The sequence below is a fragment of the Anabas testudineus genome, chromosome 9, assembly GCF_900324465.2.
Source record: "Anabas testudineus chromosome 9, fAnaTes1.2, whole genome shotgun sequence".
Taxonomy (NCBI): domain Eukaryota; kingdom Metazoa; phylum Chordata; class Actinopteri; order Anabantiformes; family Anabantidae; genus Anabas; species Anabas testudineus.
The window spans coordinates 23,428,092-23,445,214 of NC_046618.1; the positions used below are offsets into that span (position 1 = coordinate 23,428,092).

At 38.1% G+C, this 17,123-nt stretch overlaps 3 protein-coding genes and 1 pseudogene across 3 annotated transcripts in view; 1 reads left to right on the plus strand and 3 right to left on the minus strand.

The window, feature by feature from the left end:
* The window catches only part of LOC113151280 (SH2 domain-containing protein 3C-like), a 55,487-nt gene extending 54,233 nt beyond the window's left edge, over nt 1-1,254 (plus strand). The window contains exons 10-12 of the mRNA XM_026344213.1: nt 217-328; nt 454-660; nt 1,061-1,254. Of these exons, the coding sequence (XP_026199998.1) occupies nt 217-328; nt 454-660; nt 1,061-1,230 (489 nt within the window). The 3' untranslated portion in view covers nt 1,231-1,254. The remainder of the gene's footprint in view (nt 1-216; nt 329-453; nt 661-1,060) is intronic.
* Nucleotides 1,255-3,171: 1,917 nt separating this feature from the next.
* On the minus strand, nt 3,172-7,940 carry LOC113151298 (annotated as a pseudogene).
* A 1,192-nt stretch (nt 7,941-9,132) lies between these two features.
* LOC113151289 (UDP-glucuronosyltransferase 2B31-like) lies at nt 9,133-12,551 on the minus strand. Its single transcript, XM_033326163.1, has 2 exons — nt 12,236-12,551; nt 9,133-11,424 (listed from the first exon to the last, which is right to left on the minus strand). The coding sequence occupies exon 2, from the start codon at nt 11,408-11,410 to the stop codon at nt 9,830-9,832; it is 1,581 nt and encodes a 526-aa protein (XP_033182054.1). The 5' UTR covers nt 11,411-11,424; nt 12,236-12,551; the 3' UTR covers nt 9,133-9,829.
* A 1,524-nt stretch (nt 12,552-14,075) lies between these two features.
* LOC113151291 (UDP-glucuronosyltransferase 2C1-like) lies at nt 14,076-16,918 on the minus strand. The gene is made up of 2 exons (XM_033326164.1): nt 16,422-16,918; nt 14,076-15,904 (listed from the first exon to the last, which is right to left on the minus strand). Exon 2 carries the CDS (start codon nt 15,888-15,890, stop codon nt 14,310-14,312), a length of 1,581 nt encoding a protein of 526 aa, XP_033182055.1. The 5' UTR covers nt 15,891-15,904; nt 16,422-16,918; the 3' UTR covers nt 14,076-14,309.
* Between the last annotated feature and the right edge of the window lie 205 nt (nt 16,919-17,123).

Here is a 17,123-nt window from a genome sequence, read left to right on the forward strand (position 1 = left end):
CACAAACTAGGTGTTAGTTTTGGGCTGGTTGTAGTTGCAGTTTGCTTTTACTTGGGCCACAGAGCCCACGACTAGAGCCTTTAATTAGCTAACTGGCATCAAGTACAGTTATGTTGGTCAAATTGCAGTTAAACAAATCTAAGAAATTATCTTTACTGCATCTGCACCTCTAACCCATTTCTTAAATGTTGTTATTGATGTTTTGCCATCTCTCAGGTGGCCCGTCTGGAGCAGACTTGGATGACGTTACGGCAGCGACACACAGAGGGCGCTATCCTTTATGAGAAAACTCTGAGGCCGTTTATGAAGAGCCTGAATGAAGGGAGAGGTAGACTTTCTATCATGTGTATCATGTGTCATGTCATGAAAAGTCTTATCTCAACACTAATCCCGTTGCATTTGTAAAGCACACTTCCAATAAATACTGACACTGACTTCCTGTGTGTCCTGCAGAAAGCTGTCCACTGTCCAACACCACCTTCCCCCACGTCCTCCCCCTCCTGTCTCTGTTAGAGAAGAGCATGGCAGGTGGTGAGGGAACAGAGCCGTGGGATATGGTGGAAGTCGGTGTGGATGTGGTTATGTTCCATCTAGGGGCAGCGAGGACCTTTGCACAGTTGGGAGGCATCTACCGCTCCAATGCTGAGAACAAACTACAAGGTGAGACAGACCAGGAGGAGACAAAGTCAAAAACTCAAACTCACACTTCTACTTGCTTTGTCACTGTAAATAACAAAATAAATAAATAAATATTTTAATTAAAGGACACTGTATTCCAACTTTAGTAGTTAATTCGTGTTGTTTTCTGCACAGAATGAAAAAGAAAAATCAAATTAGGGTGTACACAGACCAGAGAAAATCACAAGTAGGATTGGTTTAAGTTTTATTATCAGAATTTTTTCTTTACTATTTGTGATTTAATTATTACTTTAAGTACATGCCCATTAATGAACAAAAACCCGGGAAGACTAATTTAACATTTCAGCCCAAACCTTTTTATAGTTTCACAACACTGGTCCTCTGTTGACACTGATAGACTGATGTCATGTTGCTGTTGCAGGTTTCCAGGAGCAGGCCGAAGTCCTGGAACTTTTTTTGACCGACTTCCAGATGAGGCTGCTTTGGGGGAGCAGGGGAGCCGAGGAGAAGCAGGCTCTGCGCTACGCCAAGTTTGACCAGGTGCTGACCGCCCTGTCCAACAAACTGGAACCGCCTGTCAGAACGCACTGACCGCAGACCTGTTTGCTGGATGAGTGTCCAACACACTGAACAGCTTGTCCTAGTTGTTCTGATTCCTTGCTCAGAGTAACTGGAAGAACATTGAAATGGACAGGAGGATGATCATACATCATACATCTGGACTCCACACAGTGAGAGATTACGCCATCTTTGTCAGACAAAACCTGTCAGCATGTAACGTACTGATACTTGAGGTATTTCTAAAAGTTAAGATGGTGCTTTGAGCTTGTTGGGATTCAGATTCCTATTTCTTATGTCAAATGGTAAAATATAAGCTGAGAGGCTGATCTGAATCAAGGCACAGTGTTTGACGAACTTTATTGTTACTCATGTGGAAAAAGTAGTTGGACAGCTGCATGTACTAGAGTCAAAGCACTGACCCTGCAGTTCATGGACATGAAGTCAGAGCTGTTTACAGGAATTAGTGTAACAAACCACTAGATGTAAGATGCGGGAAGCACTTGACGTATGTGGCAATACAACACAAGAAGCTGTGATCTTTGCAGCTCTATGTTTGGTGTACATTTGAATTGCTTCTCACATGCTCACTGTATTTTTATTTACCACTCAATTAAGTTTATACTTTACAGTCTTTTACCACCATATGGTTTAAAAGCACCAACATAGTCAGACATCTATTATTTGTATTATATTCTGTTTATGTTCTAGATGTTAATATATCCACCAGTGAACCAAAATGTGGACGTAAGATATCAGTGTAAATATGTGATGAATACATTTTTCTGTTACAAGAAGCCTGGAATCTGAGAGGAGGCTGTGTCTCTATCTATTGGATTAATGTAAAGAAATGTTTTAGTGTGCGAAGGCTGGACCTTTTCTAAATCTACAGATCTATGAACTGTATGTCATATTGTACATTCAAATAACATTGTATCTGCATTTCCAGATTTTGAAATTATGTTTATCATATTGTGTTAATCATTAGGATTTTTTTTTCTTTCAAATTTGGAGCAAATACTTTCTGTAGATAAGATGATGGGATTTCTGATGCTGTAATCAGTGCAGTTAGTGAAATCGAATCACTGCCTACATCATGAAGTGAGAAAACTGATCTCACCCACTCGAGAACAGCACACAGGTACGAAACATATACTGTATATTATTTTAAATAGTATTAATAGCTAATATTTATATGAAATGTGAAATGTAAATAATTACTTCTCTGTAAAGTCATCAAGTACATCGGCCATCTGTTTTGTGTTTTTATGCTTTCTTACTGTCCACTTAAGAAAACATGAAGTTGAAATTAGACTTTTTAAAGCTACATATTATAAGAGATGAACACCATGCAGATGTCTGACACGTATTCCAATGGGTTTAGGAGATGTTTAAAGTTTGAGGTTGTAAATGGACACATACAGTATGTATGTCAAGGAGCACACATAGACTATAAACTTGTTCTTGTTTAAAAATGTTTTTATGTTATGACGTCCTAAAAAAACCATAACCCTCCACTCTCATGTGCTATGACCAGAAAGAATATGTACAAAGATTTTTTTTCAGTTTTTTAGGTGATTTTCTATAAATTTTAAAGTAATTGCTCCTTAGTCGAACACTTCCACACCAATAGCACCCTCTACTGTATAAGTAACATTTTCTAACATGTCATATCAGACATTCAGTACATGTACAGTACAGCTTAAGTTACTTTTCAGGTCTAGATTTTACATAGAAAATTATACAATTAGCTCATTAGTAGAAGTTTCTTTAGATTAAATCAATATTTACAACCTGGTTGTCTTGTGACCTTTTCTAATAAATGATGTATAATTGCATGTTTCATGCTGTAAGTTTGAAATGTTAGCAGTTCCACCTTTCACATTCTCCCACCAAACCTATCAGAGCACATAGTTTAATATTAATATATATTTGGTTTGTAAGTATGTTGTGACACTTGAAGATCCCTGCTTTCATTTAATATACAGAAGAAGTCACAGGGGCAGTTTTAGGTACATTTAACTGTTAATATTTCTGTTTTAGTAACTATTGAAGTATTTATATATTGCTATATTGGTACTTTTCCTAAGTAATGGATCTGAGACGTCTTCCACCACTGTTTATTTTTATACAACACTACAGTTCATTATGAATATAAGTATAAAAATATGAATATAAATATAATCAGTGCTGTTTCCAATGCATATACCACCCTGTTTCTATTCTACTTTATAATCCTGAGCTAACTAACATATCCAATATAATTATCTATATTATCTGCTGACTGAAACAGCTCCATGTAATGTACATCACTGCTAAAGTGACGATAGACAAAAGGTTGGTAGGTTGAGTCTGCGAAACAGGACATTTGCAAACGTGTGAACAAATAGTAAAGGACGTTCTTGACCCTCTGGGTGAAGGTCATCTTGTCAGTCAGCATTGCCCCTGGTATTGGGACATAGGAGAGTGGAGATGGTGCAATAGCCTGATGCCCCTCACCCTCAACAGTCCACCTCACATTGAAGACAAGTGGAAGACATAAACGGTGACCCAGCAGCACCCCTCCACCAATCGCAGGATCTGTCAGAAGTAATTCATATTTGGCATCATGGAGGCTCTGCATCAGTTTGATATTCTCAAACATCCCCTCCACTGTCTGAAGCAGCTTCCTATTTATCTCACAGACCAGTATCATCAGTTCATACTCCATTGATATACGAGACCAAAGCGAAGCAGCTTCCCGACGCATGGTCAGAAGTGTGGTTACAAATGACCCAAAGCCTTTCTCATCAAAACCAGCAGAGGAATTTATAGTGATGGTCTTGTAGTGCGGAGAATCTGGTTTGATTTACCAGGTATCTGAAGGTCTCAGAACTGTGACTTCACGGCCTCTGGAGTGAAGCTCCTCAATGATTTCATATTAATCCAGTGGCTTCCATCCACAGGGAACACCAAGACTTTCCCTCCATTAATCCAAGATGAAGAGCAGAGTATCACTGCTAATGTGACCAAGGTCAGTCGGTACATGTCTGAGAGAAATTCTGACAACAGATGCCAAGATGTTAGAATTGTCCTTCTATATGAGGCTGCTCAATTTTAGAAGAGAGTAAGAGTATGTTCTAACTTAACATTTTCCAGCCCTCTCATAATACCTGCGTTTGTTGTTCCTGGAAAGTGTAGCTAAAGTAAACTTGCTGCACATTGCTTAAAACAAATGATTTTCATTATTTTTTTCTGCACACTTGCTGCTCTAAGACTTGCATAACTCCCAGTAACAGTTTCGTGATTACACAACTACACAGTGTGGGAATTCCTGCCACTAAGTTCCAACAAGGGGTCTTAGAAAGCTTTTGCACTTGGTAGGCGTTCCTTGTCTGAGGTTACACTGCTTTGTTTCATGTAGGTATCACCTACTGTTTTTTGCAAAGAAGAATCCAAATTGCAATCTTTAATGTTTTAGAAAAAAGGGTTTTGTATGTTTGTAATACTTTTGTTTTTTGTCCACATTTTTATAACTTAACAATGGTATAAATGCTTTACCAAAAACTGTACAGTCAGAAATTAAACATTATTTCTAGTATCACAGTTGCAATGTCCAGGTGTAGTGTATTTGTATCACTGGAGAAAAACACATTTAAATAGTAATGATGCATTCCCTTAATTACTAATACCTTTATAATTGGTTTATTAACTTCTTTTTTTGAAACTCGAGTTAAATATCAATGACTTATACTACTAAGAGTACTAAGTTCTGACACAGGAACAAGAAAGCTTTGGCAGTTTTGTCAACTGACAGCTGTCGTCTGTTTTTTAAATATTTCCACTATGTTCCTGCTTTAATTGCACAGAACGTGGACGTTGTTTTTTTGTCAGGTTCCTCAATACATTCATAGAGTGCAATTGTCTTGTTGAGCTTTTAGATTGGAAAGATCTGGAAATTCCCAACTGACTCAGTGAGACATGTAATCAAGGTTTAGTTGAACATCATGATTTGATTCATGAACCTAAACATCACTGTAGTACTCAGAAACCGCTGCACTCGATCGTCATCTCTTAACACATCAACTTCCTTAATAATTTAGCTCCTAAAGCGTTTTCTCTGGTTTTAAGTTTTTTATTAATATTATTTAATCACTTACCAGGAATGTTTCAGTCGACACAAGATTTTTATTTGTACGTCCAGCCTCCTTCCCAGCAGGCGGATGTCTATAAATAAATATTGCACTAATTATCGGTGCAGGGGATTTTCTAGATGATTTTTTACCAAATCCCAGCTCCCATCTCCAATGTACCTTTAAGTGAGCAAACATTTTTACAATGTGATTGAAACTATACACAATTTGCACATTAAATAGATTAATAAAGAAAAAAGTGCAAAATCAAGACAATTAAAATACATTTGAGAATAAAGATAAAGGGAAAATTAAAATGTAAATGTGTAGAGGGAGAAGTTATATTTATTAGAGTTTAACATTCCACCTACATAGACAGAAAATAATCATAAGTAACTGAGATTCCAGTGTATGTAAGTTAAAGGTCATCATCGTGTTTGTACATGAAATCCAAAAACATGTCCTGACTTTAAATCTGTTCTTTTACCAGACAAATGAAAACAAATACAATTGAAATAAGCCCCAGTGACCTGTATGAAAGGTACAATACTGGGTGTGTCATGCTACCATGACAGGTAATGACAGGTACATCTGACGTTGGTATTGATGATTAGGGCGTTTTCAGTTAAAAAGGTGCTTCTTACCTTAATCTCGTTGTACGATGTTGCAATGACAATAAAGTTTATCTTTATCTTTATCTTTATCTTTATCTTTATCTTTATCTTACCAAATGAATGGTAAAAATCACAGCCCATAGACATACACAGTATATATTTAACAAGATGTTAAATTTTGTGAAACTGTATAATATGATCCAAAACATTAATGTGAGAAATAAAGACAAAGTGGAAGTCCCACCAATCACAGGATCTGTCAGAAGTAAATCATATTTGGCATCACGGAGGCTCCGCATCAGTTTGATATTCTCAAACATCCCCTCCACTGTCTGAAGCAGTTTCTTATTCATCTCATAGACCAGTATCATCAGTTCATACTCAATTGATATATGAGACCAAAGCGAAGCAGCTTCCCGACGCATGGTCAAAAGTGTGGTTACAAGTGACCCAAAGCCTTCCTCATCAAAACCAGCAGAGGAATTTATAGTGATGGTCTTGTAGTGAGGAGAATCTGGTTTGATTTACCAGGTATCTGAAGGTCTCAGAACTGTGACTTCATGGCCTCTGGAGTGAAGCTCCTCAATGATTTCATATTAATCCAGTGGCTTCCATCCACAGGGAACACCAAGACTTTCCCTCCATTAATCCAAGATGAAGAGCAGAGTATCACTGCTAATGTGACCAAGGTCAGTTGGTACATGTCTGAAAGAGATTCTGACAACAGATGCCAAGATGTTAGAACTATCCTTCTATATGAGGCTGCTCAATTTTAGAAGAGAGTAAGAGTATGTTCTAACTTAACATTTTCCAGCCCTCTCATAATACCTGCGTTTGTTGTTCCTGGAAAGTGTAGCTAAAGTGAGCTTGCTGCACATTGCTTAAAACAAATGATTTTCATTATTTCTTTCTGCTGTAAGACTTGCATAACTCCCAGTAACAGTTTCCAGATTACACAACTACACAGTGTGGGAATTCCTGCCACTAAGTCTCACAAAGGGCTTAGAAAGCTTTTACACTTGGGAGACGTTCCTTGTCTGAGGTTACACAGCTTTGTTTCATGTAGGTTTCACTCGGTAAAGGCAGATTTTGGAATACAAAATCTGTTTTTTGCAAATAAGAATCCAAATTATTATAATCTTTAATGTTTTTGAAATTGGATTTTGCATGTTTGTAATACTTTTGTTTTTTGTCCACACTTTTACAATTTAGCAATCAATGGTATAAATGCTTTACCAAGAACTGTACAGTCAGAAATTAAATATTATTTATAGTATCACAGTTCAAATGTCCAGGTAATACCTTTTTAAATGGTTTATTAACATCTTTTTTTGAAACTCAACAGTTAAAAATCAGTTTACTTATTGACTTATACTACTAAGACCACTAAGTTCTGAGAAACAGTTCAGAGGAACAGGAAATCTTTGTCAGTTTCGTCAACTGACAGCTGTCGTCTGTTTTCAAAATATTTACTCTATGTTCCTGCTTTAATTGCACCGAACGTCAATTTTTTTTAAGTCAGGTTCCTCAATACATTCATAGAGTGCAATTGTCTTGTTGAGCTTTTAGATTGGAAACATCTGGAAATTCCCAACTGACTCAGTGCAGCATGTAATCAAGGTTTAGTTGAACACTCATGATTTGATTCATGCACATAAACATCACTGTAGTACTCAGAACCTGCTGCACTTAATCATCACCTCTTAACACATCAACTTCCTTAATAATTTAGCTCCTAAAGCTTTTTCACTGGTTTGGAGTTTTTTATTAATATTATTTAATCACTTACCAGGAATGTTTTAGTCGACACAAGATTTTTGTTTGTATGTCCAGCCTCCTTCCCGGCCGGTGGATGTCTGAGGGTGTGGGGGTTTTGAGGTAACAGAACTACAGTTAGAGGTGTGTGAGGAATGCAGCAGCAGTAAATTGGTTACACAAGGGAGAGCTGAATCAAACAGACTCCAGTGGCCAAACCCTGCTTGACCTTTAGATTTAGTAGTTAGATAAAATTGATTTGTAGTTGCAGGTTAATGCGGAACATAAGCAAATTAACCTGAAAAGAACACCACAGATTTACTATGTTTGCTATATTGATTTTTAATCAAAGGTTTCACTCTTGATCTTTAAGTAAAAACGTTAAAAACAAATCTGCAACAATTTTGTTAGTACCCTTTCTGTTTTTGTGGAAGAGTTTCAACAAGTTGATCAACATCTGTATATAATTTAAATTGCTGCTTTGTTTGTTGATAGTTAAAATGTTTCTTTGATGAAAGTCTTCAATTGGAAACTTGCATCAAGAAATAAATATTGCACTAATTATCTGTGAAAAGGATTTTCTAGATGATTTTTTACCAATTCTCAGATCGAGCACCTCCAGTGTGCCTTTAAGTGAGTAGAGATTTTTATATTGTGATTGAAATGATGCACAATTAGCACATTCGATAGATTATTAAAGAAAAGCGTGTTGTGACAAGTTCCAGAGAAAACAAGAAAATTAAGGAAAAAATTAAATGTAAATATGTAAAGGAAGAAGTTATATTTATGACCAAGATGTCCTGACTTTAAAATATGTTCTTTTACCAGACAAATGAACCACAGTTAAAAACAAATACAATTGAAATAAACTCTAGTTACCTGTATGAAAGGTACAATACTGGGTGTGTCATGGTACCATGACAGGTAATGACAGGTACATCTGACGTTGGTATTGATGATTAGCGCCTTTTCAGTTAAAAAGGTGCTTCTTACCAGTTGAATGGTAAAAATCACAGCACATACACATATGCAGTATATATTTAACAAGATGTTAAATTTTGTAAAACTGTATAATATGATCCAAAACATGAAGGAAAACTCTCCCGAAACTCAAACAAATCAGTACAGGTGTGTAGGTAGTGGAAGATGATACCAATAAGCTGCTTTGGTTTTGTAATTCAAAGTAATGACCATCTGCTTCAGTGAGCAGAACAGTAATCTAATATATCACCATTTGTTTGTTTAATGCCTTATTTAACAGAGATAATACAGATTATTAAGAATATGTACAAAATGTTTCTGCCTTAATTTCCTCCCAGTAAACGGCTCCAACCTCTGTTAGTATGCAGCAAAAACATTTATGAGACAAAATGAATTACTGGACAAGGTTGTAAAATAAGTGATTGAATGACTTGTTATCTCTTTCAGTAAATCCTGAAATAATAAAATTACAAATTACAAACTTAAATGTAGTTAGAAAGAACATGCATTCATTGGATCTTTACTGGTTATTAAACCAGTTGACAATCTAATACTAGAATATTTTCCACTTTTGACTTTAGGCTGTATTCACACCTTGTGACCACAGGGTCACTGCTGATCAGTTATTGTGAATTTAAACAGGAAAAGACTCAAGGTTTCCATCTTCATCCTTGAATGATTTCTAATTCATGAGTTGACAGCAATGTGGTTATATTAGGTTTATTGTTTATTCATATACAGTAGGCATGGAAATCCTTAACTCCTTTTTACAACCAAAGAGGGACAAGAGGTTTTTGTTTACAAAATAATTTTTGAACAATAACAATTGGATGAAAGTCATCATAATGTCATAGCTTGAAATCTATAGAAAATCACAGACTAAACTAGTTTTTTAAGTGCAATAGTTTGTAAAAATAACAAACTTTTCAACATCCCACATCGTGATTGCGTTTATACTGATTACTTGGCTTTTTTAACATATGGACTGTGAATAATGCTGTAAGATATCCAGCCAACCAAAAAAAAGAAAAAAACAAGTTGAACTAAAACCTTTGACAATATGAGGTTTGAAGTTACCAGGGTTCATGACTCAAGAGAACAGTTGACTTTCTGTAATAGAAATTAAGATCCAGAAAATTAAATTACCATAATGGCATTGCAGCACATTCATCATTCCTTTTTGACTTTGCTTCTACAAAACACCCTCCGACACAAAAACCTTACTACAGAAATAAAAACAGTAAATACTAATAAAACAACTGTGAGCAGAAAGGCCACCACATCAATGGAGTAGTACTGGATCTTGGACATCTTGTAAGACTCTGTCCTCAGGTGTGGAGCTCCTTTGTGCCTCATGACAAACTCGATCCAGAACATGGCACGGTCCAGTGGTTTCATGGGCTGATCTCTGTGCAGGTTGGACAGTTTCTTCATCTTGTCGCTGTAGCTGGGTTCATAGAGGACCTCCCTCAGTGCCTCCAGGAAGTTGTCTCTGTTCACAGTTGCAATGTCCAGGACTTTGGCCACACCTCGTGCTTCCATCCTGAAGAAGTTGTCATGCTGGTCAAACATGAGGGGCAGGCCGACCAGGGGGACGCCGTGGTAGATGGCCTCCTGTATTCCATTGGTGCCTCCATGAGCCACAAACACTTTGGTCTTGGGGTGACCCAGGAGGTCGTTTTGTGGTAGCCAGTCCAAGAGTAAGGTGTTGTTGCCGAGGGTGGATGGTCGTTTGCCTGTGTGTCTCCAGATCACCTTCTGAGGAAGCTGGGCAAAAGCAGCAGCGATGTCCTCAGCAATGTCCTCAGGGAGTTTCCCCACCAGTGTTCCCAGTGTCATAACAATGACACCATGTTCACCAGAACTCTGGACAAAGTCCTCTAGTTCTTTAGACAGGGGCTTGGAGGGCTTGCACTGAAATCCTCCCATGTAGATGACATTTGGCATTGTGGGTCTTGGGAACTCAAAGATAAAATCGTTTCTCATCAGCCAGATGTCTGCTGACTGAAACAGCTCCATGTAATGTACATCACTGCCAAAGTGACGATGGACAAATGGTTTGTAGGTTGAATCTGTGAAATACCAATTTTGCAAACGTGTGAACAAATAGTAAAGGACATTTTTGACCCTCTGGGAGAAGGTCATCTTGTCAGTCAGCATTGCCCCTGGTATTGGGACATAGGAGAGTGGAGATGGTGCAATTGCCTGATGCCCCTCACCCTGAATGGTCCACCTCACATTGAAGACAAGTGGAAGACCCAAACGGTGACCCAGCAGCACCCCTGCACCGTGTGTTGGATCCGTCAGAAGTAAATCATATTTGGCATCACGGAGGCTCTGCATCAGTTTTGTATTCTCAAACATTTTTTCCACTGTCTGAAGCGGTTGCTTATTCATCTCATAGATCTTTATAATCAGTTCATACCCCATTGATATACGAGACCAAAGTGAAGCACCTTCCCGCTGAATCATTATCAATGTTATTATAAATGACCCAAAACCTTCCTCATCGTAACCGGCAGAGGAATTTAAAGTGATGGTCTTTTGGTGCGGAGAATCTGGTTTGATGTACCAGCTATCTGAAGGCCGCAGCACTGTGACTTGATGGTTTCTGGAGTGAAGTTCCTTGATGATGACTTCCATGTTAATCCAGTGGCTTCCATCCACAGGGAACACCAATACTTTCCCTCCATTTACCAGAGTTAAAGAGCAGAATATCACTGCTAATGTGACCAAAGTCAGTCGGTACATGTCTGAAAAAGATTCTGACAACAGACATAAAGATGTTAGATCTGCCTTTCTCTACAAATCCATACAGTTCTTTAGTTCAGGAATGCATAAGCATTAGCATTCCTGATTTATGAGCAATCCTGATGTACACTGCTTCAAGTCTTAGCACAAATGGTTTGATTATTTTTTCAGCACACAGTTCCAACTCTTGCATAACTCCTAGCTGCAGCTCAGAAACATTCACTGAGTACAACTACACTGTGGGAATTCCTGCTGCCAAACCCAGGAGGTTTGGAAAAACCTTTTTTTACCTGATAGGTGTTTCCTGTCTCAGGCTACACAGCTTTGTCCTCTTTTTAATGTTTTGTACTTAAAAGAAGTCTCAGGCTCCCAAAGGGCTCGCTTAATTCTCACAACTGCTACAAGTACATCTTTGTCAAACAGAATAATTGTTTTGCATTGTTCCCAACCATATTCAATCCTGGTAGTCCAGAGGATCGAGCCAGTGACAATTTAGACACAATGTTGTTCAAAGTGTAAAGTTAAAGTATTTGTTCAACAAACTAGGCTAGTTTTTCAAACTATATACTTTAGCCATCTTTAGATGCACCATACTTATGAATGAACACAGTTTGTAACCACACATTATTGAACTTGTGTGTTGGAAATTTCAAACCTTCTATTAGAGAGTTTAAGTTTTCATCTGCAAATATTGAGGGTTTAGCTTTATAGTAATACAAGAACTCCACTGAAACATCAGATTTATTTTAACATACTATTGCCTTGTTGCTTTTTAGCTTTTAAAGTACTTTAATAATGTTTATTTATTTTTATTTGATAACTTACCAAGGGTGTCTCATTCAGCAGATTTCACGCCTCAATAAGAGCCTATGTCTGTGCGTCTAGCTTCCTTACCAGCAGACATCTGACTAAGTGTTTTCCAGCTCTGTTGGTCAGTACAGTTTGGACGTTGCTGGAAGGCATTTGAGGAAACAGAACTAAAGTCAGGTTGTGTGAGGTTTACCGCAGCAGTAGGTTGGTTGCACAAGTAGGAGTTGAATCAGAAATGCACATGGTGATGTCAGAGATTCTTCTTCTTCTCTTTCGGCTTTTCCCATCAGGGATCACCACAGCGAATCATCCTTTTCCACCTAACTCTATAATGGGCATCTTCTACCTTCACACCAGCCAACCTCATGTCCTCTGTTATGACATCCATAAATCTCCTCCTTGGCTGTCCTCTTGCCCTCCTGCCTGGCAGCTCCATCTCCAACATCCTTCTACCAATATATTCACTATCCCTCCTCTGCACATGTCCACCAACGTTAAGAGTCCCTATTCTCAAACCTATGCTCCTGCCTTTTACCTTCTCTCTCTGACCACGAACCCTTCTGCCTCCCCTCTTTTCGACCAACATTAGTCAAATTTCCACCGGCACCCTGTAGATTAACATCATCGCTGGCGGTGTTTGTTGACCCGGACCTCGACTGACCCGAATGAAAGTCTTATGGATGATTCGCATTTTTATTTTGGCAATTTTTACGCCGGATGCTCTTCCTGATGCAACCCTCTCTATTTATCCGGGCTTGGGACCGGCACAGAAGTCACTGGCTTGCAACCCCTGTGGCTAGATTCGAAGTCAGAGATTGAACTTTATATATACTACTAAGATAAGATTGACCTGTAGCTGCAGGTTATTTAAGGACAAAGACATTTTACCCAAGAAGAAAAAGATGAAGATTTTTTTTCTTTACCCTCATTAATTCTGAAGTCACATTTTAAACTCTTAAATTTTCTGCCACTAAAAGTTGTATTTAAAAAAATGTAAAATCAAGACGAAAATCAATTAAGGAACAGTAAAACAATAAAAAAAAAAAAAAACATGCTTAAAAGGAAAAAAGTCTAAATCTAAAATCTAAAATAAATGGAAACCCTGCACCTATAGACTAAAAGTAGTATTAACCATGGCGTTAGATGGTAACAGTAAAAGCTATTTTAATGTGGTGCAAGTTGAAGGTCATCATAGTGTTTAACCAAACCATGTGTTCACCTCACACATGCATGAACTACATAGACTTACTCACTGACTTTAAAACAATGTTTTCAACTAAATAATTGATTGAATATTAAAACAAATATCTAAAAAATGAATTGAGGGGAAGGGCATTCATCTGTTCTTTGAAAACAAGATTTCAACTCTAAAGTATATTAAACACGTGTGAATACAGCTTCAAAATAAAATAAAGATGGATAATACTTTATTTCAGTATGTAACTTTCACAGAATCTATCACAGGCTCCCATCCTTGCAGGATTTGGAAAACTTATTATAAGAATTTATGTTTCTACCTTTTGTAAAGTTCATCCATAGTACTTACTTTTACAGTAAATGAGTCTGAAGTCTTCGTATGTGTAAAGAAATCTTTCATTTATCATTGAATTATTTTTATTATATTAAATAAATGTATGGAACAATGAGGATGTTATTGTTAAAAGTCAATTTCAGCAAGAGATGTTTGACTTTGTAGAGTTTATTTTATTTCACAACTAAGTACATTGCTGATAAAGTTTTTGTCTCCTTCCTAACATTTTTGCATATTTGTCATAGTTAAATGCTTTAAATCACTATAATATTACACAAAATAACCTGAGTAAATACAAAATACAGTTTTAAAATGATGATTTTATTTATTAAGGGAAAAAAGCTGCTGCCCCTGGTTAGACTGTGATCAAGATTCTGTAATAACTTTTACATCACTGGAGAGAACTTTTGGCCCACTCATCTTTGCAGAATTGTTTTCATTCTTTCAAGTGTTACACCTGGTGTAAGATTACCACAATATTTCATACAAACAACATCATAGCAACAGTCAAACAATGATGGGAGTGTGGTGGCCCGTGGCTGCTTTGGATCACAATCACTACTCTTTTTTGACTTTGCTCCTACAAAACACCCTCGAACACACAAACCTTACTACACAAATAAAAACAGTAAATACTAATAAAACAACTGTGAGCAGAAAGGCCACCACATCAATGGAGTAGTACTGGATTTTGGACATCTTGTAAGACTCTGTCCTCAGGTGTGGAGCTCCTTTGTGCCTCATGACAAACTCGATCCAGAAAATAGCAAGGTCCATTGGTTTCATGGGCTGATCTCTGTGCAGGTTGGATAGTGTCTTCATCTTGTCCCTGTAGCTGGGTTCATAGAGGACCTCCCTCAGTGCCTCCAGGAAGTTGTCTCTGTTCACAGTTGCAATGTCCAGGACTTTGGCCACACCTCGTGCTTCCATCCTGAAGAAGTTGTCATGCTGGTCAAACATGAGGGGCAGGCCGACCAGGGGGACGCCGTGGTAGATGGCCTCCTGTATTCCATTGGTGCCTCCATGAGCCACAAACACTTTGGTCTTGGGGTGACCCAGGAGGTCGTTTTGTGGTAACCAGTCCAAGAGTAAGGTGTTGTTGCCGAGGGTGGATGGTCGTTTGCCTGTGTGTCTCCAGATCACCTTCTGAGGAAGCTGGGCAAAAGCAGCAGCAATGTCCTCAGCAATGTCCTCAGGGAGTTTCGCCACCAGTGTTCCCAGTGTCATAACAATGACACCATGTTCACCAGAACTCTGGACAAAGTCCTCTAGTTCTTTAGACAGGGGCTTGGAGGGTTTGCACTGAAATCCTCCCATGTAGACGACATTTGGCATTGTGGGTCTTGGGAACTCGAAGGTAAAATCGTTTCTCATGAGCCAGATGTCTGCTGACTGAAACAGCTCCATGTAATGTACATCACTGCCAAAGTGACGATGGACAAATGGTTTGTAGTTTAGGTCTATAGTGTACCACGTTTGCAAACGTGTGTAAAAATAGTAAAGGAGGTTCTTGATACGCTGAGTGAATGTCATCTTGTCAGTCAGCAATGTATATTGCATTGGGATATAGGAGAGTGGAGATGGTGCAATTGCCAGATGCCCCTCACCCTGAATGGTCCACCTCACATTAAAGACAAGTGGAAGACCCAGACGGTGACCCAATAACACCCCTCCAGCAATCGCAGGATCTGTCAGGAGTAAATCATACTTAGAGTCATTGAGGTTCTGCATCAGTTGGGTATTCTTGAAGATCCCCTCTGCCATTTGTAGCATCTGCTCATGCCACAGATAGGCCTGTAAGGTCATATCATACTCTGTAGCTATACGGGTCCAAAGTGAATTGCTTTCCTTTTGCATAGTCAGGAGTGTTGTTAGAAATGACCCAAAGCCTTCCTCATCAAAACCAGCAGTGAAATTAATAGTGATGGACTTGTAGTAAGGGGAATCTGCTTTGATGTACCAGCTGTCTGATGGTCGCATCACTGTGAGCTCATGGCCTCTGGAGTACAGCTCCTCGATGATGACTTTCATGTTGACCCAGTGGCTTCCATCCAAAGGATACACTAAGATTTTCCCTCCATTTATCAAAGGTGAAGAGCAAAGCAGAACTGCCAGTGTCACCAAGCTTAGTTGGTACATGCCTGAAAGAAATTCTGACAGAAGACATGAGGATGTTAGATATGTCCTTCTCTACAAAGCCATACATGCAAAGTATGCATAAAAACTGTACATAAATGTAAATGCGTTGAAGTCCTGGCTTATTGTTGTTCTTATGCTATTTATTATTGTTACTAATAGATAGTTGTTGATGTTTTTTTGAGAATTGAACATTGAAAGTAATTAATACACAAGCCTACTTGTAATAAAACAATTGTATTTTCTCTTTGCATAGCTGTTTAAAATTTTATAAAAGTTAGAAATATTTACCCATAATTCACACTAATTGCATAGAACATCTTGATTTTGAATATCTGATTGTATTTCCGGTTATTGTGAGGGTGGATTCCCCATCATGTAAGCTTTGACTTTGCCCTCAAGGTTTTGTAAGTTCAACATAAGGAATCAGTAAAAACAAGAGCAACTATACTGAAATGTCAGTTTTATGTTAACAAACCAACATCATTATCACCATTTTAGTATGTCTTTATTGATTGTAATGTAAATGCTTACCAAGAGCGTGTCAGTCAGACAATTGCAGGGATCAGATAGAGCTTGTTGGCTGTTCATCAAGTCTCCTAGCAAACGACTTAATGAGTGTCGCCCAGCTCTGGGGTTTAGAGGAGCTTGTAGGGAGGTGGCGGGAGCTGAAGCACAAGGACTAAAGTCCAGAGTGTGTAAGGTTTGCAGCAGCAGCAGCAGCAGGTTACACAAGGGAGAGCTGAATCAGGGAGAGGCTCACATGGTGAACTCAGAGCCTAAACTTTACAGGAGGTATAAAACAGGTTAACATAAAAGCAAGGCAAATCAACCTAAATAGAAGACTCGATTTTCTCTTTGATTTTCTGCTATGACAATGTTAGAAAACCATAATTTAGAAACGTTTAACTATAGACACTTGTGCTATATGCCTTGTTAAAGTTAATCATTAATTTGCATTGATTTCTTATTAAATGTGTCATCACATACATGTGTTTCTTCTCTTTGCTTCAGCTGTGGTTCATAAACAGATAACGCATATCAGTAATCCTCACAGTTCTACTGGATAACCAGTTCCTTCTTTGCCATAAACCCACTGCAGATTGAATTTGCCTAAGAAATGCATCATTTCCTTCTGTTTAAGTAATTTTTGCCTCAGGACAATGGACATTTTTATCTTAAAACCTGACTAATCTCTTGATCATTCAAAGGTATTACTGACTTGCTGATCATGAA